Source organism: Carcharhinus amblyrhynchos, chromosome 27 (assembly GCF_965287045.1).
Source record: "Carcharhinus amblyrhynchos chromosome 27, sCarAmb.v2.hapA, whole genome shotgun sequence".
Lineage (NCBI taxonomy): Eukaryota > Metazoa > Chordata > Chondrichthyes > Carcharhiniformes > Carcharhinidae > Carcharhinus > Carcharhinus amblyrhynchos.
In genome coordinates this window covers 11302000-11329812 of record NC_137350.1, presented here as the reverse complement: position 1 = coordinate 11329812, position 27813 = coordinate 11302000, and the positions used below count along the sequence as shown (strand labels likewise).

Here is a 27813-nt window from a genome sequence, read left to right as displayed (position 1 = left end):
AACCAGTTAGATTATATGCCTTAATATCAGGATTAATATTTTTGAAGTTTAGTCGCTGTTGTAATATAGGTAGTCAATTTGTATGCAGGAAGCTCGTACAAACTGCCATGTGATAATAATCGGATAATCTGTGTTTCTATGTTCATTTAGGACAAATATTTCCCTGGCACAGGGGCAAGCCCCGCTGCTCTTCAACAAAATAATGCCATGGGGTATTTTTATGACTGCCTGAGATGGAAGATTAGAATGGGCACCTGGACAAGATGAGCCAAATGTAGACCTTCAGTGCTGTCACTTTTGCATGGACGGCACAGTGGTTAGCACTGCTGCCTCGCAACGCAGGGGACCCAGGTTCAATTCCCAGCTTAGCTAAACAATGATGGAAACCCCACAAGACGGGTGGGTCTATTCAGAAATATTAACCTATTCCATCTTGTCTGTGACAAGAATTCAGACGAGGCTTACCATCTAGCCTGGCACCGCTGTACATACTGGCTACACTTCCGGTTCTCAATTGTGGTGCTGGTTCTTCCAGAAGTGTGGAAGTACGTTTAGATCCAGGCAGCCCATCTTCAATGTCCACACCATTTACCTACAGGAAAGACACTGGACATCAATCAAAAAACAAAGCCAGCATCCAACAGAAAGTACCTTCTTTTAAGTTGTGCTATGCAAAAACATATATATTTGAAAGGAATACAGTCTGTGTATCTGAATTAATCAGATAACTTTACTAACTCTGTGCCTTGACCCAGCACCACCAGCATTGGAAAAATCCAGGACCCCAATTCTTCATCCATTGAAATCACTGCCTACTCGGCTGACTGTGGATTCCAGACAGCTACCTTTATAGGAAACACCTATTAAGCAGGCTGAATGATTATATAACAGCTCTAACACACAAAGCTTAATCAGCGTGTATGACGCGTGAAGCAGTTAAAAAGCAGATGAGTCCAACAATACAGAAAAGCAGCATTAACATCGCTCGTTATGCCGCACAACTTTGTGATATTTTTGTCGACAGCAATGTCTCAAAACATTTCTTCTGCAACAGTCACTCCGGTGCTGGCGAATATCACTTGTGTAAAATGATAATGGTATTTAATGGATCAACTGTAACATATACACTGTGGCTGCTGTAATGTAATACGCATGAAGAGATGTAACTTCATAGAATATTTTCTTTCTCTGTGACCCATACATTACAACGTAATATGTAAATTATTAGTACTTAATATAATATTGTTTAATGGAATGCACATTACTCATTTTATAAGTAATATTCCTATAATGCTGCATTGCATAACCAAACTGGTGTGTAGGGAATAACTCTCGTGTGGTATGTGTATCAGCATGGAAAGGAGAGTGGTACAGGTGCCCTGGGACAGAGCCAACATTAGATTGGGGTAGGGCAAAGATCCAAATTTGACCTGCTTGTGCCTAAGCCACTGGCTGTGCTGCACTTAGGGGATGAGGTAACTCACAATGAACTCCTGCTGTTAATTATACTCAAGCAAAGACATGCTCCCTAAATTCTTGCACATATAGTACACAGATGAATTCCTGTTATTTCACACAGGAGTAAAATTTATGAATACTGGATTTAAAGAAGTGGATACTCATCTGAAATGTATCAGCTCAGTTGGCTGGCCAGCTGGTTTGTGATGCTGAGCGATGCCAATTGCATGGGTTCAATTCTGGTACTGGCTGAGGTTATCCATGAAGGTCAACCTTGCTCCCTCGCCTGAGGCGTGGTGACCCTCAGAATAAAACCACCACCAGTCAGCTCTGCCCCTCAAAGTGGAGAACAGCCTATGGTCATCTGGGACAGTGGTGACTTTACCTTTATCCTAACACATTGGTAGGAATATGAATCAAGCGTACATGCTGTGTTTGTCAGGTCGGAGATCAGTCTGTGAACCTCATAAGCTGAACTCACTCTATTAGGATCACCATAAACACAGTACTAACATATAATGTAACATATAAATTTTTTAAAGAAGCTTTGTCTGGAATATGCACCAAATAATTTGTTTGACTTTGTTCTAATGCTGTGGAATTTTTTCTCAAGCTTCTTCTGACTTAAAATGTCAATGATTCAAAGAATAATTATCTAAAGCATGATTGCTTTATCATAAGTACTCTTGTAGACCATCTCAACTTACTACAACCACGAACAATCAATACAATAACATGTTCCCCATGCAGCAAATGATTGGATTGGATAGGACTGGGTGAAACCATTTGCCGCGCTTAGTTATGCTGCAATTGTCAATCCCAGTCAATACCACCTGACAGTCTGTAGGCAAATTTCTACAGCTAGTTACCTGACACAGAATTGCAAAGAAGGGGGATGGGATATACCTATACTAAAAATAAGATTAAAAGGTTTTCAATTTGTCCACGTATAGGACTGAAGATACGCTGCACTTGATACGAACGCCAAGCAGTTATAGAATCATATAGTGCCAAAGGAGGCCATTTGGCCCATTGTATCTGTGTGAGCTTTTTCAAAGAACTAGCCTTGGAGATTGCATGGTGGCACAGTGATTAACACTGCTGCCGCACAGTGCCAGGGACCCGGGTTTGATTCCAGTCTTGAGTGACTGTCTGTGTGGAGTTTGCACATTCTCTCTCTGTCAGTGTGGGTTTCCTCCAGTTTCCTCTCACAATCCAAAGATGTGCGGGTTAGGTTGATTGGCCGTGCTAAATTGCCCTTTGGTGTCAGGGGGATTAGCAGGGTAAATACGTGGGGTTATGGGGACAGGTGGGATTGCTGTTAGGGTAGGCTCGATGGGCTAAACGGCTTCCTTCTGCACTATAGGTCTTTGATGAACTATCCATTAGTCTAAATTTCCCGCACTTAGCCCATATTCATGCAACAAATTCTCTTGTTTTTTAAGTGTTTATTAAATTATTTTATTTGGAAATTATGCTATGGAATCTGCTTTCAGCACCCTTCCAGGCAAATCATTCCAGATCATAACAAGTTGCTATTAAAAGAATCTTTCTTCATTTCCCTTTGTTCTTTAGCAAGTTAATGTGAATCCGCAATCTCTGGTTATTGATCAGCAGAAACAGTTTCTCCTTATGTTGTCTATCAAAACACACCCAAAAGGCAGCATGAAATTATATTTTTAAAAACTTGTCTGACAAAGTTTCTGCAGAATTAGACTTGCGCACGGATTGTTAAGTGGTGCCATGCGCGTGCAAACCAGTTACAACATCATCTGGCATCTCTCCATGTTCCCAGATGCTATTTTACCCCCTGTGTGATTCTGAAGATGTCATATTCCTGAAATATATACATCTCGAATCCACAAACTGTGTGCAAAAATCAAATTTATATAAAAAGAGTACATACATCCTTGTCCACTCTGCTGGTAACAGAAGATGGCAACACTCTGCCATTGGGGGCTGAGCCACTTTCCCCATCTTGTGAAACCACTCCGTTAATTGCAATGACGACCGATGATTTGGTCAGAGACCCTCGCTGGCTCTCGCCTTCCTCCCCTGTGCCATGCTCATCCTCGACGGTGTATTTGTCCGAACCGTCTTTCTTTTGCATTCTGTCACTTGACAATGAGTAGTGGCTACCAAGTTCTTTGGAACAACGTGCCTAGGGAGAGGAGTGGGGGCGGGAGAAGCATACATGTCAGCTTGTTAATAATATAGAAGTTTAAATTATTTTTTGTCTTCTTGTGCATGCTCCATAAAGTCAGGGGTCTCAGTGCCGAGAATGGAATGTACTCCCATGTTGGCTTCTTCCTGGACAGTTACAGAGTCAAACAAATCATCGAATCTATACACTGCAGAAGGAGGCCATTCAGTCCACACTGCCTCTTACTCAGGCTTACCCTGTAACTCCATGTATTTACCCCACTGATCTATATCTTGGGACAATTTAGAATGGCCAATCAACCTGACCTGCACATCTTTGAATTGCGGGAGGAAATCAGAGTACCCAGAGGCTACCCACGCAGACATGGGGAGAATGTGCAAACTTCACACAGTCACTCAAGGCTGGTATTGAACCCGGGACCCTGGTGCTGTGAGGCAGCAATGCTAACCACTCTGCCAATGTGCAACCCTCCACAGCAACCCTTTGGTTTAGCTGATTGACCACTAAGGTGTCTCTCACGCAACCTTTGAAGACCCCTATTGCACCAGTATTCATTTTATTATTTTTTCATATCCTGAACCTCTCTTTCTGGAGAATGGAAGTTCAGTCCTGTTGGTTTTGTGCTTTGGACTTGGGCTCACACAGAACTGGCTTTAGACCATCCAATCTTATTTCATGTTGGAGCCTTAAACAGAGAATGAAAACTTTAATTCTATCAATCCGGGACATGTACAAACCCAGATTGCAGAAGTGAGTGGATAATGTTTGCATTGGAAACACCATCCTCTCCTTCCCTGATATTCTAACTACGGGTGCCTATATATGGTGTGCAAAGGTGATGCTTGAGAAACGATGTAACAAACCTCCAAATACTAATTAGAGAAATAAATTATTCATATTTGGTTTATATCAACATTTAAGTTAAAAAAAACAAACCTGTCTGTCATATGACAAGAGACTAAGTCGGTTAGGATTGTATTCATTGGAATTTAGAAGATTGAGTGGATCTCATGAAAACTTATAAAATTCTAAGAGGATTAGATAGAGTAGATTCAGAAAGAATGTTCCTGATGATGAGGGAGTTTAGGACTTGAAGGTCATAGTTTGAGGATAAAGGGTAAACCTTTTAGGACTGAGGTGAGGAGAAATTTCTTCACCCAGAGGGTGGTGAATCTGTGGAATTCACTACCACAGAATGTAGTTGAAGCTAAAACATTGAGTGATTTCAAGAAGAAATTAGGTATAGCTCTTGGGTCTAAAAGGATCAAGGGATGGGGGAGGAAGGGGGCAATCAGAATATTGAATTTGATGATCAGTCAAGATCAGAACGAAAGGCAGAGCAGGCTCGAAGGGCCGAATGGCCTCCTCCTGCTTCTATTTTCTATGTTTCTTTGTAAAATCAAAATTTGATCTGTTTACTATTTATTGTGAAATGATATAAGCATGAGGAACAAGATTAGAATTGCATTATAAATAGGATAACTGGGAAAATCACCCCTCCTAGATAGTTCAGATATATTATCCTGGTCTTTGCGGAATTTCTCAACAGAACAGAGAATTACACAAGGCATTGGCCAAAGATTCAGGGGGGGTATTTACCATTTAAGTGGTTTTAAGCATTTCCTGGAAGTCAACAGCAAATTATTTTCTGGCAAAGGATAATCTTACAAAAGCTAAAATACACTAACTCGCCCTTCAGTGCAGATGCCATCAACATTGGGTGGTACATCGTCAGCACATTAAGACATTATTCGCTAAATGAAGCTTTGAAAACATAGTTCAGCCAGTTATGTCAGTGAATGGCGAGGCTGCACAAAGCAGCGGTTGTCTCACAATTGACTTTCAACACGTGCCCAGTTAGCTAACTGGGGGCATTGGAAATCTTAAGTAAAAGTGGAAGATGTGGCAAGTGCTCAACATGACCTGGATTAATAACTTGGAGAACGTGATCCACTTAAGGCAGTTTGATCAAAGAACAAAAAATAGTACAACACAGGAACAGGCCTTTCGGCCCACCAAGCCTGTGCCAATCACATTGTCCTATTGAGACCAACCACCTGTATTCGTCTATTCCCCACCTGTTCATGTGTCTATCCAGATAAATCTTGAATATTGCTAACGTGTCTGCCTCAACCACCTCACTTGACAGTGCATTCCAGGTACTCACCACCCTCTATGTAAAAAACTTTCTCTGAACGTCTCTACTGAACCTTTCCCCCTTTACCTTAAACTTGTGGCCCTTTATATTTCTGTCCTGGGAAAAGGCTTGCGCCTGTTTACCTTATCAACGCCTATCATAATTTTATGAACTTCTATCAAGATGCCCCTCAGTCTCCATCTTTCCAGGGAGATTCAATCAATAGCCAATAGTCTCCATACCAGGCAAAATCCTGGTAAACCATTTCTGTGCTCCCTCCAAAGTCTCCACATTCTCCCGGTATTGTGGCGAACAGAATTGGACACTATTCCAAATGTGGCCTAACCAACTTTTATACTCAATGCCCCAGCCGATGAAGGCAAGCATGCCATATGCTTTCTTCACCACCTTTTCCTCCTGTGCTGCCACTTTTAAGGATCTGTGGACCTGTACTCCAGATCATTTATATAGATGATCTGGAGGAGGGAACCGAGTGTAGGGTGTCGAAATTTGCTGATGACACCAATATTGGTGGAACGGCAAATTGCACGGAGGGTGTGGAGAGTCTGCAGAAGGATCTAGATAGGCTGGGCGAATGGGCCAAGAACTGGCAAATGGAATTTAATGTTGGCAAGTGCGAGGTGGTCCACTTTGGTAGGAATAATGGTAGGAAGGACTATTACTTACGTGGCGAAAAACTGCAGCAGGCGACGGTGCAGGAGGACCTCGGGGTCCTTGTGCATGAGTTGCAAAAACCCAGCCGGCAGGTGCAGCAGGTGGTCAGGAAGGCGAATGGGATGCTGGCCTTCATAGCGAGGGGGATTGAATATAAAAGTAGGGAGGTCTTGCTGCAGCTGTATAGGGCACTGGTGAGGCTGCAGCTGGAGTACTGTGTGCAGTTTTGGTCGCCGCACTTACGCAAGGATATTTTGGCCTTGGAGGGAGTGCAGAGGAGGTTTACTAGGCTGATACCGGAGTTGAGGGGGTTGAGCTATGAGGAGAGGCTGAATAAACTAGGCTTGTACTCGTTAGAGTTTAGAAGAATGAGGGGAGGTCTCATTGAGACGTATAAGATGATGAATGGGATGGATAGGATAGAGGTGGAGAGGCTCTTCCCGCTCAGAGAGGACAGTAGGACTAGGGGGCACAGCCTCAAGATAAAGGGGGGGCGGTTTAGAACGGAGTTGAGGAGGAACTTCTTCACTCAAAGGGTGGTGAATCTCTGGAATTCTCTGCCCGTTGAGGTGGTGGAGGCTGCCTCGCTAAATATTTTTAAGACGCGGGTTGATAGGTTTTTGATAAGCGAGGGGATTAAGGGTTATGGGGAGAGGGCGGGAATGTGGAACTGAGCCACGACAGATCAGCCATGATCTTATTGAATGGCGGGGCAGGCTCGAAGGGCTAGATGGCCTACTCCTGCTCCTATTTATTTCTTATGTTCTTATCTCTCCGTGTGCCTACGCTCCTGATGGTTCTGCCACTTATTTTATGGCTCCCACTTCTCCGGCCTCACTTGCAGTGGTGGCAGGGCTTGAACAACCAGAGAATCCCGGCACTAGAATCAGTAAAAGTGACCACGGATTTGCTGAATTGTTATAAATTACCCGTCAGTTTATTAATAAGCTTAAGAGAGGAAAATCTATGAAGACTGGTCCACATGTTGCCCCAGTGCCATCTGTACCTGGTTGACCCTGAAGTCACCTAGTAAAAATCTTAGTTGTATCAAACAGTTATGCTATGGGCAGCCGACCAACACCTTGTCAAGCCAACTGGAATGAGCAATAAAAGTCAGCAACACTTACAGCCCGAACAAATAAATAAAACAACGAAATGTAAGTGGTTCACGTACCAGAGCCTCTTGTTCCTTTTGATGTTTCCTTATGCTTTCCAAAATCTCTTGAAACTCTTTCTCCTTTTCCTCAGCCTCCAGTAGTGTGGCTTCGTTTTGTTCAGCGTAGGCCATCGCCACCACAGCCAAAATTAAGTTGATGAGATAAAACGACCCAATGAAAATGATGACCACAAAGAAAATCATGTAGGTTTTCCCAGCAGCTCGGAGAGTCTGTCGCGAGAACACAAGATGGTCATTTTCACCACAGCCAGGACCCACCGCATTCCTTGTCTATGTTCTGTAAATGTTGCGCTGATGGCACATTTCAAACCTCACTGGGGACTTCAAAAGAATTGCACAGCACGGCACTTGCAAATAAGGAACTGTTGAATGCAGGGAGAGCAGTGGACATGTGGAGTTAATTGGTGACTTTTGGAATTGTACTCTTTAATCCCAGTTTTGACTGAAAGAGCATAAAGGGGGGGGGGGTTTTAAATGAATCCTTTGGTGCTGATGATGAGAATAGCAAGACTGAGGATCTTGTGAGAATAGCAGGGAATGATCCCTGTTATGGATGACGTTTAAGCCTTGCAAAGCGAGGCTTCACTCCACATGATGCTGAATAGTGTTTTTCTTGCATCCCTTGCCACCATTAAATCCAAATTGCGCAAATGTTTTATGTGTTTACAGAACATTAACACACATTGGATTTGCATTTACTGTAACTGGTGAATGAACACCACTCAGCATTAGTTACACTCACCCCGTCTGTTTAAGTTCCATGAAGCAGAACATGTAGACTCGATGGGCCGAGTGGCCTCCTTCTGCACTGTAGGAATTCTATGGGATGTTGCTGCAAGAAAATATCTAGGCCAAGTCCAACATGTGTAACAAGTGCTTTGGATTGGCAGGTGAAGTCATTAGTTATTTTTAGGACGAAGGTCATCTCAGCAACAAATGAGTAAAATTAAAAGCAACAAATTTTCAACTTGAGTTTGTGACTCAATCAACCTTAGTGATCTGTAGAATCCCCACAGTGCAGAAGGAGGCTCACCAAGCCTGCATTGACCACCCATGCCTTATTACCGTAACCCCATACATTTACCCTGCTAACCCTCCTGGACACTAAGAGGCAATTTAACATGACCAATCAACCTAACCCGCACATCTTTGGACTGTGGGAGGAAACCGGAGCATCTGGAGGAAACCCACGCAGACACAGGGAGAACGTGCAAACACCCCACAGCCAGTGACAGGAATCGAACCTGGGTCCCTGGTGCTATGAGGCAGCAGTGCTAACCACTGTGCTGCCATGCTGCCTAATGAGCATTAATGGTATTAGCTTAAGCTTTCAACTCAGGAGAATCACAGAAAAATCTGTACCACATAAGCTGGAAGCATGCATGCTTTTAACTTTTTTGTCAACGACCTAAAAATACGGCAGAGGAAAACATTCTTAGGTCAAATGGCTTCCACCCCGTTGTTCCCCACCTGTTGCGTCTTTCTTGAGGAAAACTCTTTTAGGAAAACTTTAAGTCAAGTGAGCACAGGAATGCTGGGTGAGTGAGGCACAAAAGTAGGACATGGGAGGCAGGCTGGGTGTGTTTTGGAACGATAAGGTCTCACAGTGTGAGGGGCCCCCAGCTGATTATCCTCTTAATGGTTCCCCTGCAGGCGTGATTTTGGTAGGTTGGGGAGTCATAGAGGTTTGCGGCATGGAAACAGGCCCCTTGGCCAAACTTGTCCATGCAGTCCTTTTTTCAAAAACCACTAAATTAGTCCAATTGTTTGCATTTAGCCCATATCCCTCAATGCCCAGGTAACTGCCTAAGCACTTTTTAAAAGACAAAATTGTAGCCACCACTACTATTACTTCTGGCAGCTTGTTCCAGGCATCCACCATCCTCTGCGTGAAAAAAATGCCCCTCTAGACACCCCTGTATCTCCCCCCCTCCCACCCCAAACCCATACCATCCAGTTCCCGACTTTCCCAACCGCGGAAGGTCATGTAAAATCTGATGACTAGCAGTCCACCATCTTCCCACCCACCCCCGACTCAGTCCCCCAAAAATTAAAGGACAGTGTCGAAATCGGCATCCCATCCACCACTTAAAAAATAATAATTAAGGAGCAATTAGGCTTGTTAAGGAATTAATTGACCCAAGTATTAGACATCCCCACTCCATAATATGGTCAATGTGTGCAAGTGGGTGGATGTGGGCAACATGTTTACTTCCCAATCCAACTGGTTAAAAGGTGTCAAGGAAAAGGAGGAATATCCATCAGGGAGTGCTCTGTGTGGAGTCTGTGGGAGGCACTCCATCCACGATGACATGTGCTCTCACCATCACCGCCCCCAGCCCCCCCCCAGCCCCACACCCTGTCACAGCTTTGTGCCTCCCCACTTGGCTTCCAAAACCCCCTCTTTAGGGTGCCTGATCCCCTTCCTGTCCTGAAAGTCCAAGACCTATCTGAGTCTGGGGTCCATTGTACTTCCTGGGGGTTGCTTGCAGTCCCAGCACTGGCCACTTCTAGGCTCTAGAGCCACTGGGGCTGCAAGAGCTGCCAGCCAATCAGATTGGCTGCTGCTTTCAAGGGCGGGTCTTCTGCCCACTGAGGGGTGGAAGAGTTGGTCTCACCTCATTAAGGCCATTCCTGACACATTATCACTGCTGTGCCAACTTTTTTGAAGTTGGCCAGTTTGAAACCAAGTTTTGTAATGGGGTGATGGGTGGGAGGGAACTGGAACAATTGGTCTCACCTGAAAAACTCAGTCCTGGGTTTCCTTGGAGCGCTGGATGCTAAACAATAAGGCTAGGCCCTTTTATTTTGATACAACAAATGTACTTTCATTAAAACAGAATGGGCTTAAGTTGTAAAGCAGATATATGGGCTGGGATTCTCTCAAAACAGAACTAAGTGTCCAACAGGCAGATAAACGGGAGTACTTCCCGTCCGTATTTTACCTGATGAAGGGGCAAACCCCGAAAGCTAGTGGGCTTACTATCAAATAAACTTGTTGGACTTTAACCTAGTGTTGTGAGACTTCTTACTGGAATTATACACCAGGCTGTGCCATAACTGGTTGACCTGTGTACAAGGGTAGCTCACATTACTTTGGCATTTCCTCTGACAAAACCATTTGTTTTTCAAAGCACAATGGCTGCCAGTACTTACCAACTGGAAGAGGTTTTCCCAGTAGTCTTGAGTCATGAGTCGAAAAAGTGACAGAAATGCCCAACTAAAGGTATCATAGCTGGTGTAGCCATAATTTGGATTTCTGCCTGCTTTCATACACATATGACCTTCCGGACACCTCCTGGAAAAGGCAGCAATTATAGAAGAATTAGCATCAGATAAAGCTGACATGAGAGCTGACACACGCCACCATCAACAAAGAAAACATCCTAAACAATTCCACTTTAGCATAGCTCAAGGCCTTGCAGACAACAATGGGGTAAATAAGCAAGTAATCTGTTCCAGCGGCACAGGCTAAGGAATAAATATTGACCGAGAAACTTGGGTGAACTCTTCTGCCGTTCCTCAGATAGAATCACTGAACCTTTTCCATCCACTTGAACAGGTAAACAAGGACCTTACCCTGGCACCTCAACCATTAAATGACACCTTCAACAGTGCAGCACTCTCTCAGTACTGCACTGAAATGCAGTCATAGGTTATGATTGGGATTTTCTGCCCTTCTACCCGCTCATCCTTGACTCCTGTCCACCACCCTCACCTTTGCTCGCCATTGGTCACTGACGGGATCTTCCTGACCCCCAATGTCTTCCACGCTTTGTGTGACTTGTCCATCCCGCTGCCGTTCCCTTGTTGACGCTGTATATGGTTTGCTTTGTTTATGCCAAGACTTCATTTTAAGACATTCCTGCCTATGCAATTACACTTAAACGCTAGATGTGGGATTACTTGACGACATTGTAAAGGTAAATTGACTACATTTTAAAACTCAGAAAGGTTAGCTGGAAAATTGACTGCATTTTTAAAAATACAATGCAAGCAAAAACAGGCTTTTCATAAGCCAGACAAAGATTTTCATAAACAACATCTGCGAGGCCGCGAGATAAGGACTGATACATTGTCGAACTGTGCTCGCAGATGTTGTTTCAAGACCTGTTCAGTCTGTTTGGAGTTCTGTTTTGATCAATACAGAACTGGTTGAAAAAGCCACTTTCTCTCTCTCTCCAGTTTTTCTCTTTCTGTAATGATTTAATTTTAAGTTCTGTTCAGTAAAAGAAATACATTGTCCCAGTGCAGCCTCTGTCTATATTGAGGAATGAATGGACCCTCCATCCCTTTAGCAGAACAGGCCAAAAAATGCTGCCCCGCGTATTTAACAATCAGTACATCTTACAGGATTTTTTTAATAGTCCCAGCAGATGGAATTGAAGTTTGTTGTGAATCTCAAACTGGATCTCGTGATCACAGCCTAAGCCCTTGTAGCCAGACCCATGGGCAACCGGCCATTTTATTTTTGTGGCCTGAGTTGAGGAGGAACTTCTTCACTCAAAGGGTGGTGAATCTCTGGAATTCTCTGCCCGTTGAAGTGGTGGAGGCTGCCTCGCTAAATATTTTTAAGACGCGGGTTGATGGGTTTTTGATAAGCGAGGGGATTAAGGGTTATGGGGAGAGGGCGGGAAAGTGGAACTGAGCCACAACAGATCAGCCATGATCTTATTGAACGGCAGGGCAGGCTCGAAGGGCTAGATGGCCTACTCCTGCTCCTATTTCTTATGTTCTTATGTATTCCTAGATTAGGTGTAGAGATACTTCCAAATTCAGTGCAGTTACACATAAGAACTAGAAATCTTCAGTTTTGTTTGCCCCGCTGCTGCTGCCAGCAAGAAGGGAGAATTTGGCACTCATTCAAATGTCCATTTACAGAAGCAGGACTGGTGAATCACAGCCATGGGTGAGGCTGGAGAATCCCGGCAAAGATTAACAACGTTACAGGGAGAAGGCAAGTAGGCAGAGGGCAGAAGGCAGAACGGTAGCACAGTGGTTAGCACTGCAGCTTCACAGCTTCAGGGACCTGGGTTCGATTCCCAGCTTGGGTCACTGTCTGTGTGGAGTTTGCACATTCTCCTCGTGTCTGCTTGGGTTTCCTCCCACAGTCCAAAGATATGCGGGTTAGATTGATTAGCTGTGCTAAAATTGCCCCTTAGGTCCTGAGATGTGCAGGTTAGAGGGATTAGTGAGTAAATATGGAGAAATATGGGGGTAGGGCCTGGATGGGATTGTGGTCGGTACAGACTCGATGGGCCAAATGGCCTCTTTCTGCACTGTAGGGTTTCTTTGATTCTATGAGCTACTGAAAACTAACCAATTATTGTGCTTTTACAGAGAGTTGTAGACCTGACCCTCAACCGACTTTTATTCCCTTCCTGCACCCAATAGTGTACTAAGGCAGATTTCTATCTGTTTCTATAGCTAGTAGTTCACAGACCTGGTCCTCAGTGTGTCACTAGGGGCTTGAGGAGCAGCACTCCACTTCAAGCACGGCTAACCAGGACTCTCTTCCACTCTTAGCACAAACCATTGATATGTTTGGACAGATTTTACAGGTCGGCACCTGTTTGACCACATTATGAATACACTTTCTTTGGCCTTCAAGTCCTGGAGAGAGACTCGAACTCAGAGCTCCAGTCTCAGAAGCAGCAATTACTCAGTGCGCCACAGGACCTTCCCTCAACTGACTGGAGGTTGTAAGATGAAATTAAGGTAATGCTGGCATTTTATTTGACCTTGTAAATCCCCAGAGTGAAGTAGGTACACTTCATTCACCCTAGCTAACTGAAGAAGCCTGTGTCAAAAATTAGGCAGGTGGAAATACAACAATGATAAAATGAGCCTATTAAAATAGTCCTGGGCATAGCCTGAATTCATTGGTCATAAATTCCAGTGGGAGGGATGTGGGAGGGCACAGAGTGGGCGGATTGCCCATGTAGCTGGGATCAGGAATCTCAACTAGAATCCAGCACACTAAAATTCCAACCTGGACTACAACTGCTGATGGCAAGAATAAACCCTGTACTGCACTCTTGGAAGGCCACAAGTGTGCCAGAGGTAAATATAAGTCAATTAAATTGAGAAACATCTATTACCTTTAAATAAGCTGCCTCAATCCTTTCACATTTCACAGCATGTAAAATTAAATCTGCTTATTTCAGCAGCCCACCCTCAGTATTGCCTGCTTTTCTGTGTGGATGTCTGAGGAAGTGTGTGGCCACATTCGATTTGGGGCAAAGTCAATGTCTGGGCAGCTGAAACTCCCACCCAGGGTGGGAGGTGTGGATATGATCGGCGCAACTTGTGGGCCAAACAACCTGTTTGTGCTGAGGTGTTATGTAGAATCATTGAATCCCTACAGTGCGGAAGGAGACCATTCAGCCCATCGAGCCTGCACCAGTTCTAGTCTCTTACCCAGGCCCTATCCTCAAACCCCTTTTTAGCATGACTAATCCACCTAACTTACACATGTTGGGACACATCCCAGGATGTGCATGTTAGGTGGATTAGCCATGGTAAATGTGTAAGGCTACAGGAATTGAGGGGGTGAGGGCTCTGTCAGAGAGCTGGTGCAGATTCAATGGACCGAATGGCCTCTTCTGCACTGTAAGGATTCTGTGATCCTATTCACTGGAAACAACAACAGCAAACCCAGCCCAGCTGACCCTGAAAATCCTCCTTATTGACATTTGAGGACTTGTGCCAAAATTAGGAGAGCTGTCCCCTGGATTAGTCAAACACCAGCTTGGCATACTCATGGAGTCATACTTAACAGACCATGTCCGGTCCCACCAACAGGGCAGACCACAAGCTGTAACCTCAAGGCCTGGCATATCCCCATGCTCTACCACTACCATCAAATTGGGGGTTCAGTGAAGCGGACATGCCAAGAGTGGTACCAGGCACCCTAAAAACATGGTGTCAATCTGGTGAAGCTACAAAGCAGCATGCAATCCCACAACAACGGATCAGGTCTAAGCAATCCTGCCATATCTAGTCATGAATGGTGGTACACCATTAAACCACCAATCAAACAAGGAAGAGGCTCCACAAATACCCCCTTTCTCAATGTTGGCGGGGCTCAGAACATTGGTGCTAAAGACGAGGCCAGATGTGCTGAGTGGATGATCCATCTTGGCCTCCTCTTGAGGTTCCCATGATCACAGATGTTAATATTCAGCCAATTCGATTCATTCCACGTGGAAACGGCCAGAGACATTGGATCCTGTAAAGATCATGGGTGCTGATAGCATTCCATCCAATACTGTAGTATAGAAGGCTTGCGCTCCTGAACAAGAAGCACCCTTAGCCAAGGCAATTCAGTACAGACACAACACTGGCATCTACCTGGCAATATGGAAAGCTGCCCAGGTATATCCTGTGGATAAAAAGCAGGTCAAATCCAATCTGGCTATTTATTGCCGATTCTTGATCATCAGCAATGTGATGTAGTGCTATCAAATGGCAATTACTCGGTGATAATCTGCTCAGTTTGGGTTCTGCCAGGACCACTCAGCTCCTGGCCTCATTATAGCCTTAGTCCAAACATACACAAAAGAGCTAAACTCTAGAGGTGAGTTGAGAGTGACTGCCCTCAACATCAAGGCAGCATTTGACCAAGTGTGGCATTAAGGAGCCCTAGCAAAACTGGAATCAATGAGAATCAAGGGAAAAACTCTACACTGGCTGGAGGTATACCTAGCACACAAAGAAAGATGGTTGTGGTGGTTGGAGGTCAATCATCTCCTTCCCAGGATGTCACTGCAGAAGGTCCTCAGGGTCCTCAGGTTCTTGATCCAAACATCTGCAACTGCTTCATCAATGACCTTTCTTTCATCATAAGGTCAGAAGCAATGATGTTCGCTGATAATCGCACAGTGTTCAGCACCATTCACAACTCCTCAGATATTCAAGTTGTCCATGCTTATATGCAACAAGGCATGGACAACATTCAGGCTGGGCTGTTAAATGGCAAGTAACATTTGTGCCTCACAAGTGCCTGGCAATGGCCATCGACCTCCAACAAGACAGAATCCCACCACCTCCCCTTGACATTCAATGGCATTACCATCACTGAATCCCCCCACTATCAACATCTTGGTGGTTACATTGACCATAAACTGAACTGGACGAGACATATAAATACCATGGCTCCTAGAGCAGGGTGGAGGCTGGGAATCCTGAGGAGGATAACTCACCTCCTGACTCCATAAAGCCTGTCCACTGTCCATGAGGCACAAGTCAGGGGTGTGATAGAATATTGTCTACTTGTTTGGATGAGTGCAGCTCCAACAACACTGAAGAAGGTCAACAATATCTAGGGCAAAGTAGCTCACTTGATTGGAACTCCAACCCACCACCTTCCATATCCATTCTCTCCACCATCGATACACATGGTGCACTGCAACAACTCACCTTGGTTACTTTGACAGCACCTTCCAAACCTGAGACCTCTACCTCATATAGGACAAGGGTAGCAGACACATGGAAACACCACCGCCTGGAAGTTTCTGTCCAAACCACTCAATGCCTGACTTGGAAATATACCGCCATTCCGCCATTGTCGCCAGGTCAAAATCCCAGAATTCCATCTCTAACAGCACTGTGGGTGTACTTACACCACATGGGCTGCTGCAGTTCAAGATGGCAGCTGACCAGCACAATCTCAAGGATAATTTGGGATGGGCAATAATGTCGGACCAACAAGTGATGCCCACATCCCAAGAAAGAATAAAGAGAAATGTTGCAATACAGTTTCTCCATATTCCAATGAAACCAAAGTGACCAACCCAATGAGTGTAAGGATTAGTGCTTCTCTTTTATGGTTGAAAGTTTATTTTATGAAAAAACTCCACGAAGCCCATTTAGTCTGCTCCAACTACAGTCCCATTATGATTATTCAATCATGACATTTCTTCCCACTACCACCTCTTTACTCTCTAAGGAATGCGAAGACTCCATTCTTCTCCAGGAGAGAAAAATGTTATCAATCCCTGACTTCAACGGCATCTATTCATCCACTTTCCTTCTGGAGTGTTGATTGACTCAGTCAAGTACCTTCATTGTAAGTGAAGCTAGACCTATGTTCCTGTGTTTAAATCTCTCCAATCAGGTTTCCGCCTTTGCACATCACAGAAACAGCCCAAATCAATCTCAGAAATACCACCTTCTCTGACAATGGTGCACCAACCCTTTACATTCACCCTGGCCTCTTTGACATGGATGGCCATAGTCTCATTTTCCAATGCCTTTCCTCTGTTGGCCAGTTGAGTGGGACTGCCCTCTCTTGGTTCCACTCTTACTTACTATAACATAGTCATGATTCTTTCTGCACTGTTGCTCCTGGAGAACTGTATGTGTGTACCTGGACTGCAGTGCGAGCAGGGGGCTTACTTCACCTTCTTAAGGATAATTAGGGATATGCATTAAGTGCTTGCCTTGCCAATGATGTCCACATCCCATGGACAAATGAAAGAAAGAATGACATGGGCCAGAATTTTCCAGCCAAACCTCCGGCTGGAGGGAGGGACTGGAGAATTTTGACCAGTGGGTGAGATATCAGTGTTCACTTTTGGCTGGACACCCAGTGCAGTGCCAAAGCAGTGCCCACAGGGGGCCCTTGAGAGTGAAACAAGTGAGCTGCGAGGAGCCAAACTGGTCAAATGTTAGCAGCTCACTAGATTGAGGCCACGAGACAGAGTCAGGGCAGTCGGCTGTAAGGTAATTAAGGAGTGGATTGGTGTTGGCTATAACACAGAAGGTGTGTATTCTGGGGCAGCAGTGCTCCAGATTATTTTTGTGTAGCCCTGTTCCTCCAGGGGTTGCAGGAGTAATTCAACATTTACCTTCACCAGGGTCATTTTGACTCCATTGTACTGTGGAATTGGCCAGTTCCAACCTGAAAGTTTGAATTATATCACAAGACCCTGATTTCTACAGTAAAGATGTGGAGGTGCTGGCATTGGACTGGGGTAAGCACAATAAGAAGTCTCACAATACCAGGTTAAGGCCCAACAGGTCTAATTGGCAGCACTAGTTTTTGGAGCCTCAAGCTCCTTCTTCAGGTGAGTGAGGACCATGTTCACAAACAGGGTATATAAAAACACAAACTCAATTTACAAGATCAACTTACAAAACAGGACCATCACCAGGAAGACAAAGATTACAGACCACCTTTTGAGGAAATTTTGTGGGTGGCACAGTGGTTAGCATTGCTGCCTCACAGCGCCAGGGACCCGGGTTCAATTCCCAGCCGGGGTTACTGTCTGTCTGGAGTTTGTGTGTTCTCCCCGTGTCTGCATGAGTTTCCTCTCAGTGCTCTGGTTTCCTCCCACAGTCTGAAGGATGGCCTGGTTAGGTGCAGTGTACCCGAACAGGCGCCGGAGTGTGGCGACTAGGGGATTTTCACAGTAACTTCACTGCAGTGTTAATGTAAGCCTACTCGTGACACTAATAAATAAACTTCAAGCATTTTGAGGCAGTTACTAGCCTGCTAACACCAGGCGAAGAGAATCAACACCCCCGGAGAGAAGTGTTCAGGAATAAACTGAACAATTAGTACGTGAAAATGTGTTCCCTTATTACAGTGCTCTGAATTAATGGGCTACTGGATATGGCAGTTTGATTAAAAACAACCTCCACATGCAGTATGAGTATGGACTTGTTTTTTTAATTATTTACATGTTTTAAATTTCTCTTCATGTTAGACTGTGACAATTGACAAACAAAGATTGGCATCTATGTTACCCCTTTTGAGACCTCAGGATATCCCAAAGCACTTTGCAGCCAAATACTTCCTCAGTGCAGTCACTATAGTAATGTGAGGAATGCTACATCCAATTTTGCACAACCAACACTTCACAAATGGCAGGAGACAATGATTAGATAATCTGCTTTTAATGATATTGGTTAAGGGGTGAACATTGACCGTGGGAGAGCTCCCCTGCCCTTCCCTGAACGAACGCCATGGAATCGATCACACCCTGGCAAGAAGGAAGATGGGGCTTCTGACAGTGTGGCACCCCCTCAGTACTGCACTGGAGTGTCAGCCCAGAGTATGTGCAAGTCAGAGGTGAAAGCATTGCCCACTGAGTCACAGCTGACAACGGACGTTTAAGACAACTTGATAGCTATGCTAAAATAGCACAGACAGGAATTTACCTCAAATGTGTGAAACAGCATGCTAAAAACAGCCCCGCAGAGGAAATTAAACCCAATTAATCCCCTTTATGTTAAAAGGACATTCTCCGTAAACTTGTGTACAGGATAGAGATTTATGGATTAAAGCAGGTGGTCGTGTCATATATCGGTCATATCATCCCCTGGCCTTTCTCTTGACAAAGATGCTGGGTCAAGCAGCACTTTACACAGTGCATTCCCAGCATCAGCTGTTGTTTCACTCGTCCGGTGCTTAATATTTAAACAATGACCGACATGGCTTGACGTTTTTCCCCCGGCCCAACAATGCAATTGTTATGGCTGGAATTGAAAAGTAACGGAAGGCAACTCACCCAGCGTCCGAGCCATTCCCACACAGCAGAGCATCAGCTGCACCTTCCATAAAGTAATGGTTTGCTTGACATTGGAAAGAAACACGCAAAAACTTTTTAGCATCCTCGGGTCACGCCGACTTAAAAATATAAACAAAAACTGTGGCGACTGTGACATTGAGATCCGCGGAGAATTAACTCCCAGTTATTAGTACTTCTCCTTTGGTGCCATGCATTTACCATGCCAAACTTTAACTCTACTGGAATCTACTGTTGACCAACTAATTTAGCATCACATTTAACTGGAGGTTGTCCGTGAAGGTGTAGGTTTGGGAATTTTGTGACCCAGTGGGTTATCCTTTAAACCTTAGGATCAGGTCTTACTCCTGTCTGGGAAAATAAATTGGATGTTTGGAACGTTGGACAGAATTTTATAGCCACCAATCGGCAGGTTTGAAGCTAGGGTACCTGTAAGAGTTTCCCAGGTGCCCTTCAACCTGTTCAGGGTTTTACAGGGGTTGAGAGGAGTGACGATGTGGGAGGTTGTTATGCAGGTAAGGCCTCCGACCAGCTCCCAACTGAATCTCTTAAGCGGATGATTAATTAATTTTGAGGCTGGTAGGAGATTGGCACTTTTGGAGTTAGTGGGGGAAAGGGGGGGTGGGATGTTAGCCCAGCAGGTTACCCTGCTTAGGCCTTGACTGGGGACATGGGGTGGCAAAAATCCCTCAAGGGTCATCTTTCCATATCATGTACTTCTCAACCAACGCCAGTTCTACACCTGTGGGTGCTCCCCCACCCTCTGGTCTCTCCATTCAGGACCCCCTCCATCCTTCTCCCCATTTTTCCCCCTTCCTCAAGACCTCACCTTCCTGCAGTTACCTGGTCCTGGACTCCAAGACTCAGACTGGGGTTTTCCAGCCCCGCAGGGGGTCTGGTAGGCCAGCCAAAAGTCCAATGACTATCACTGGGGACCTGAAAGCCCCAGCGGCTGGCGGGACTGGAAAATCCCGGCCTTAGAATCTGGACACGGCTTGCCATGTGAGTCTTCCCAGGTGAGGGGTGGTAATCCCGCCTCCAGCCAATTAACATTCCTCGGACCATTAAAGGGTCACAATGACACCTGCCAACTCTTCGGGCCCAATTAATGTCAACAAGCAATGGCCAAAACGTTGGGGTTGGGGCTGGAGTGGGGGCATAGGGAGAGGGATTGGAGTGTGGACAAAAATGGGGATGTGCAGGGATGTTGTCCCCAATTCCGACACACACTAAAGATCCCTTTAAAAAAGACTATGGAAAGGGATTACAAAAATAATTATAGTTGAAGATAATGTAAAGGGGTCACAGTAATGGGTGGATTTTAGATGAAAGAAAGTTAACTGGCAAGTGGGGTTAGGTGGGCAGGTCAGGACCTTTTGTGTGTTGGTGCAGACAGGATAGGCTGAAGGGCCTCTCCTGCACTGTAGTGTTCTGTGATTCTGTAATTGGGTTTAGCCTTCACAATGGCAAAGGGGCAGCTTGCGATTGTGACAACTGTAGCACAAAGTTTCCTTATGTTTATACATTTAACAGTCCAAACATTTATGAAATCAAGGAAAGAATGTGTTTTGAATGAAGATATATTGAACCAGAATACAGGTAAATGGCATAAACTGTACCTTCATCGTTAATATAGGCAAACATGTCGAACTCTCTGGTGTAATTACTGACCAGGGTGTCGTTGTCCATCCCTGAGCCACTCTCTATGAAGGTGCTATTGTATAGCAGTTCTGGCGGTGGCCATATCACACATTTGTGTTTCAAATTTCCCATAAACAGCTGAAGACCAACAAGTGCAAACACACTTAAACAGAAAACCGTCAGAATCATCACATCCGATAACTTCTTTACTGACTGGATCAGAGCTCCGACAATGGTTTTTAGCCCTAGTGAACAGAAAAACAGGTTGCAGGTTAAAATAAATCCTGAGCCTATTCGAGATTGGTTAATATTTCAATAGTTGCAGCAGTAACCAATAATCTCCTGACTTAAAATTCAACAGGAATTGTTTTGATTTGGAACAAGTTAGACTGAGAAGAAAGAGTTTTAATTTATTTCCTTCACAATTTTGAAGAGGCCAATTCTATTCTATTCTGTTCTATTTCATTCTATTCTATCCTCCTCATTTCTCCTGTGCTTGAGGCATTGACTAAGCTAGGGACTGTCACAACCCAATACTGTGTGCAGGAACATCCATTGCTACTCTCAGTAAATAGTTTATCTATTAATAAGATAAAACCCCAGTAATCAAGGAAATTGGATACCGCAGTTAGATCCTGGCCTTTCATCCCTGAATTTTAAATCTATACGGTTTCTAAATGTATATATATGTAAATATCCTGTAAAATGAATTTGGTCTCAATCCACTTCTTGGTGGGTTTAAAGAAGACAATTATAGCGAACCTCGGAACGTCTCAAAAAGTACTTTGCACTCATTAACATGTAGTTACTGCTGTGATGTAGGAACTGCACAATCTAAAATTGTTTGCATTTGGCACACTAATTGGCAATCTCACAACGAGAGATCACAGAATATTTGATCAGGGACATAGAGTTACTTTCACAAATAGCCTTCCTCAGGCTAGGTCTGGGGTTTGTTTTTAGAGCAGAAGGGGCAATGCTTTATCCTGCAGCTATCAATCAGCTATATTTAAAGGGAGTGATTGACCTTGACGTCATTGTCACCATCAGTCCCTTGAACTAAGGACGATGCTGACCCGTGATCAGTTTGTTCTCAGTTGGTTCAACAGGCTAATCCCAGAACCTAAATCTTTTGGCAGAGAGCAGAGAGTTGCCTCCAAGGATATTGGGGTTTTCTTCCACTTATATCACTTCTCTGAAGCAGAATTTATACAGTCACATTCCAGTCCAAAGATGTGCAGGTTAGGTTGATTGGCAATGCTAAATTGACCCTTAGTGTCAGGGGGATTAGCAGGGTGAATACACAGGGATAGGGGCTGGGGGGAATTGTGGGTGGTGCAAACTCGATGGGCAGAATGGCCTCCTTCTGCACTGTAGGATTCTATGATAATTGCATTGTGACTTGTTGGATGAGGCATCACCACATGGTAATGGTTTGGGGGAGATTCTCCCACACACCAACGTCAATTTGTTCCTTTTTCAGTGAGGTCCTTAGAGTCCATGAAATGTTTTTCTCTGGCCTCCTTGAGGGTGGGTGCCATCCTTAATTTGTGAAAAGGGGATCTGCTTCAGATTATTTGGCATGTGGAAGCACCTTCCAGTCCTGCGGAGATGATTTCACATGATCACGGTTGCGCTGCTGGAGGAGTTGGCTTTGGTGAGGATGATGGCGTTCATTCGCAGGACTTTGACTGTCACTGCTGGTGCCTGCAGGTGAGCCAAGTCTCACTGCCATATAGAAGGGTAGTGACAACAACAGCATTGGAAGCTAAAGTCTTTGTCCTCTTATGTACGTTACGTCTCTGGTGTTGAAGAGACAGTTGCACAGTTTTTGGAAGCTGTGCTGGCTGATTCTATGCTGGATCTGCTCCTTAATGGTTGCTTTTTGTGAAAAGTAGCTGCCAACCTAAGGAAAGTATCCAATTACTTCTAAAGTCTCCCCATCAATAACGATAGCTGGACAAGTAGGTGCTTGCCCAGCGCAAGGCTGGTGGAGGACTTTGGGATGGCTGATGTCGGATGAGACACCAACACTTTTGTATGTGGAGCTGAAGAGTTAGGGGCTGGGCACCTATAGGGTGAGTCACAGGCGTCGGCAGATTTTTAAGTTGTGGAATATGCTGGAGGGTCATCTTATTTAGGCCCCAGTCTGTTGATGCTGACAGGCAGTGCTGAGACAGTAAGAATTCGATCTCTCAGCATGGCATCTCCCATCAAGCATAGCATCAAGTCACATAAAAAAACCCTACTTAATTGTTTTTCTAGAACTATCATTCAGAATACTGAAGGCATACTTGTAAATGTTCACAATGATTGAAAATCTTCAAAGAAAATGGCATGAACTTTGGCCTTGTAGTATTATGGTTGGACTATTAATCCAGAAACTTCGCGAATGTCTGAAGACCCGGGTTCAAATCCTGCCACAGCAGATGGTGGAATTTGATTAAAAAAGTCAATTCAAAAATATATCTGGAATTAACCATTCTCAATCGTTGGAAATCTGCCGTTCTTACCCGGTCTGGCCTACATGTGACTCCAGAGCCACAGAAATGTGGTTGACTCTCAACTGGTCTCCGGAATGGCCTAGTAAGCCACTCAGTTGTATCACCAAGGGCAACTAGGGATGGGCAATAAATGCTGGCCAGCCCATGTCCCAGGAATGAATTGAAGTGAATTACTGTTCTTTCCCATTTCTCTGTGAAGAGGTATGTAGTTTCCACTGTAAGGTGTCCAAATAGCTACATTCTTCTTGTTAAGCAGATTTAGGATCTCAGTGAGCCCTGGTGAATTATTTATTTTCAGATATGATCAGGCTCCAATCAACTGACAAACTGAGCTGTTAATTAACAATTTAAAAAAAAGAGGACAATTTGAAGAGACAGCTGCAGCACCTACCTGGAATAACTGTGATGGTTTTCAGAGCTCGCAGAACTCGAAATGTTCTTAAAGCTGAGACATTGCCCAAATCTACAAATTCAGTGACATACCTGTTTGATGACAACAGCACAGAAAGCAGCAGGGTTTAGTCACGCACTGTTGATACCGAGATCTTAATATTTTTAAACAATATTTAATTGGCCATTACGTGATAACTGTGAGAGAGTAGAGACCCAAACCTTCCATTTCTACTCAACAGTACGCTAACAGCAAGCTAAATTCAATTGTGATACTGCAATAAGTCACCACTGGCATTTAGAGGGGGTGAAACCATGTTGTGTGATATCCCACCATGATAGCTGGTTGAATTTGAATTAACAATAATCTGGAATTGTGAAGCTAGTCGCAGTAATGGTGACCGTGAAACCATTGTCAATTGTTGTAAAAACCCATCTGGCTCACTAATGTCCTTTAGGGAAAGAAATCTGCCATCCTTACCTGGTCTGGCCTACATGTGGCAGCAGAGCTGCAACAATGTGGTTAACTCTTAAAGTTTTAAAGTTTAATTATTAGGGTCGCAAGTAGGCTTACATTAACATTGCAATGAAATTACTGTGAAAATCCCCTAGTCGTCACAGTCTGGTGCCTATTCGGGTGCACTGAGGGAGAATTTAGTACAGCCAACCTAGCCAACATGTCTTTTGGATTGTGGGAGGAAACCAGAGCACCTGGAGGAAACCCACACAGACACGGGGAGAACGTGCAAACCCCACACAGGCAGTGACCCAAGCCGGGAATCAAACCTATATCCCTGGCACTGTGAGACAGCAGTGCTACCTGCAATTGTGTAGCCAGCCACTCAGTTCAAGGGTAGTTATATACGGGCAACAAACGCTAACTTTGCCAGTGACGCCTACATTCCAAGAAAAAATTAAAAAATAGTAGTTGTATTGGAACACTGAAAAGTAATTTGTTTGCCCACTATTCTGATGGAATTTCTCACTCAGATTGTTTGAAAATAATGGGCGGACGAACTTCTCATGAATGATGCAAGGGAACTAGATTATGCACAGAAAGGGAACTGAGAAACCACTGAGTTGTTTTGAAGTTGCCTGCAGCTGTGACCACAAGCTTCCCCTGTGGGAAGGGTCACCATTTCAATATCAGGGGGAGTGGGACCTGTCTGTGAACACGGACATTGGGCTATCCAGAGATGCCTGAATTTACATGTCAGGTGGATGAATTCCAAGTGATAGGCACTGCCCGAAACATTTAAATTCCCACTGGCTTGGGCACTTAGTGCCAATTCGGGTGAATTACAGCCTATAATCCATCTGCCAAGATTTTGCCCATTCACTTAATCTGCCTGTACCCCTCTGTAGATTCTTGAGGCACGAATTTGTATCTGCAACCGCCAAGAGTGTGAATGCTAACGGGGTCGCAAAATCGTCCGAGAATCGGGAAACGCGATTCTCGCTGGAATGGCCTCATTTTCTGATTTTCCTCAGCCCTCACGGCTGAAGCGACGAGGTTCTTGTCTTACACATTTTAATAAATTTGAATCTGATTCGTAGAATTAGCAGGCTATGCGCACCCCCCAACATTTAGAATTCCTCCGTACAAATGCTTTTGAGAAACATGAAGCAATCAAAGGAAACCCACCAGATCCACTATCCCCCAAAGGGAGAGGGTCCTGTCACTGGCAAGGTAGCACTGTCAAAGGGAGCAGCGCCAGGGGCAAACACTCGTAAGAGCTCCATTGGGGGGGATTTCCCCTGATGTGTGGGTGGGGGAGTGGGGGATAGTTGCCTCAGTGCCTGTGGGGCTGAGGGGGGCGGGCAGTTCTCTGTATCTTTTTGGGGGGTAATGCATTTTTTTTAAGGATCATGGTACCCTTTATAAAGGCGCTCCGATCTCTGTGGGGCCAGCTGTATCAGGCCCATGCTGTAAACCATGCCTCCATATGTTGTGTGCACAAAGTGCACTTGGCTATGCAGCTGGAGAGCTGCATGGCGGTTTTCTTGTCTCAATCAGCACTCCATGCACTGAGAGGAAATGTGGCAGGTGCCATGGTGGCACAGTGTTTGGCACTGCTGCCTCACAGCGCCAGGGACCCAGGTTCAATTCCCAGCTTGGGTCACTGACTGTGCAGAGTCTGTACATTCTAAGTGTGTCTGCGTGGGTTTCCTCCAGGTGCTCTGGTTTCCTCCCACAGTCTGAAAGACATGCTGGCTAGGGTATGTTGACCCAAACAGGTGCCCGATTGAGGTGACTAGGGGAATTTCACAGTAACTTCATTGCAGTGTTAATGTAAGCCTTACTTGTGACACTAATAAATAAACTTTACTTTCTACTTTACCCTCACCACTCGCCTTCCCACCTACTTTTATATTGTACAAAAACCAGGACGGTGACAGGGACATTGGCTGCAGGGTACAATTCTGTGAGCACAGCTATGTGGCTTGGGTGGAGTAGCTCTCCCAATTTTGGTACAACATCCCACACGTTAGTGTGGACGACTTTGCCACATTGATCGGGCAACTCCATCTCCAGTGCCAAGGTCAAGGTGGGCATTGATCCAATTTTATTCTCATTAGATTTTTCTTTAATTTTTTTTTGAACAACTGAATGATTTGCTAGACCTTTGCAGAGGGCAATGAAGAGTTAACTGCATTGTTGTGGATTTAAGGGCATGAAAGGATCACTCAAGACAAGATTTTTAGATATGTTTGTAAGATATTGGGAGCTTCAGATTCCAACCACTCTCTGAGTAAAGAAAATTCCTCCTGAATGTCTTTTTTGGATTTATTAATGATTGGATTTCCCAACACATGGAAATATTTTCTGTTCAGGTTACATTTCGAGGTGTTTTGTAAATAAATACTGGAATCTTGCGCTCGTCAGGCCCACAAGAGGAGAGGATATGTGTTTCCAGATGTGACTGGGTGGCAATTGTGATGTCCCATTGGTTGACCAAGTAGCTGGCAGGGGTTGGCAGGGAGGGGGCAGGTGTCGGGAAAAGTGAGAATAAGGGTGGGCACTGCCAGCGAGCTTCCTGAAGGCTGAAATCTGCTATGGACCTGCCTCAGGGAGCTGCAGCACTATATGAATGAAATGAGCTCAAAGAAATGATGCTAACTGCGTCTGCAAAGCAAATTCATGCAGAGCTCATAGGATCTCACCTCTCAAACATCTTCTTTTATTTATCCCACCCATTAACTCTGTTTCCCACTCCACAGATGCTGTCAGACCAGCTAAACACTTCCAGCATTTCCTGTTTTTTATTTCGGATTACCAGCATCTGCAGTACTTTAGATAAGAAGTGACTTTTCCTCTTTCTCCTCACCTCTTAGCTGGTGTAAGCAAGATTCAGGAGAAAAAGCTGGGAAACCTACTTGGAAGCAACGCGGAATCAACACTCAGAAAGCGCTTTCTCCCAGTCAGTATATCACATACTTTCAGGCTGCTGAATGGCAAAATACCCTCTACATGAGACCTAAGTTGTTGGCTTCAGAACAAGCGTGAGTTGCATGGCTGGAGAATCGTGCAGATTAATCCATCCTGCCATTTCGTGGTTGCAACTGGAGAGTTGGATCAGAATCCCCCAAGGCCGATAAACTGACATCCGGAACTCATTATGTGGGGAACTGGGCAGATGAATGCACACTCTGGCACTGAGACTGCACTGCGTGCATACCACTGGGCTTTTTATTTTCAAATATAGCTGCTTAACCCAGAGCTATGTGTGTGTTTGACAGAGATGCAAATGTCAGCTCGGAAAGAAGCTGTAAAATTCTTGGTGAGATCTCAAACATCACCTCATCAGGAATGGAAGGCCGTGGGTGACGCGGATGGCAAGGAATGTGATAGAGAAACTTTGGCCCAATGCTTTCAGGAGAGACTGGTGTCAACCAACCCAGGCCCCATTTCTGTGCTTTATCCTTTAACATTGCTAGTTAGGGACAATTTAGTAGCAGATGAAAAAGTGTAGAATTCCAGGTATGATGATCTGACAAAGTAGCTGCTCCCAGCAGGGTATTCCTCGATTAATATTTACCTTTGTGTGAAACTGCAAATTGGAACTTCACCAAATATCTGTTCTCATATATTCTGGTGGGTATTGGGTGGAGTTTGTGGTGGAGAAGAGGGC

The 27813-nt window shown here is 44.7% G+C and overlaps 1 protein-coding gene across 1 annotated transcript in view; it reads right to left on the bottom strand.

The window, feature by feature from the left end:
• scn4aa (sodium channel, voltage-gated, type IV, alpha, a) overlaps positions 1–27813 on the bottom strand; it is a 171575-nt gene that overhangs the window by 55771 nt on the left and 87991 nt on the right. The window contains exons 6-12 of the mRNA XM_080213924.1: positions 23682–23773; positions 20765–21031; positions 19128–19191; positions 10768–10909; positions 7609–7821; positions 3365–3619; positions 466–592 (exon numbers count right to left, since the gene is read on the bottom strand). Of these exons, the coding sequence (XP_080070050.1) occupies positions 466–592; positions 3365–3619; positions 7609–7821; positions 10768–10909; positions 19128–19191; positions 20765–21031; positions 23682–23773 (1160 nt within the window). The remainder of the gene's footprint in view (positions 1–465; positions 593–3364; positions 3620–7608; positions 7822–10767; positions 10910–19127; positions 19192–20764; positions 21032–23681; positions 23774–27813) is intronic.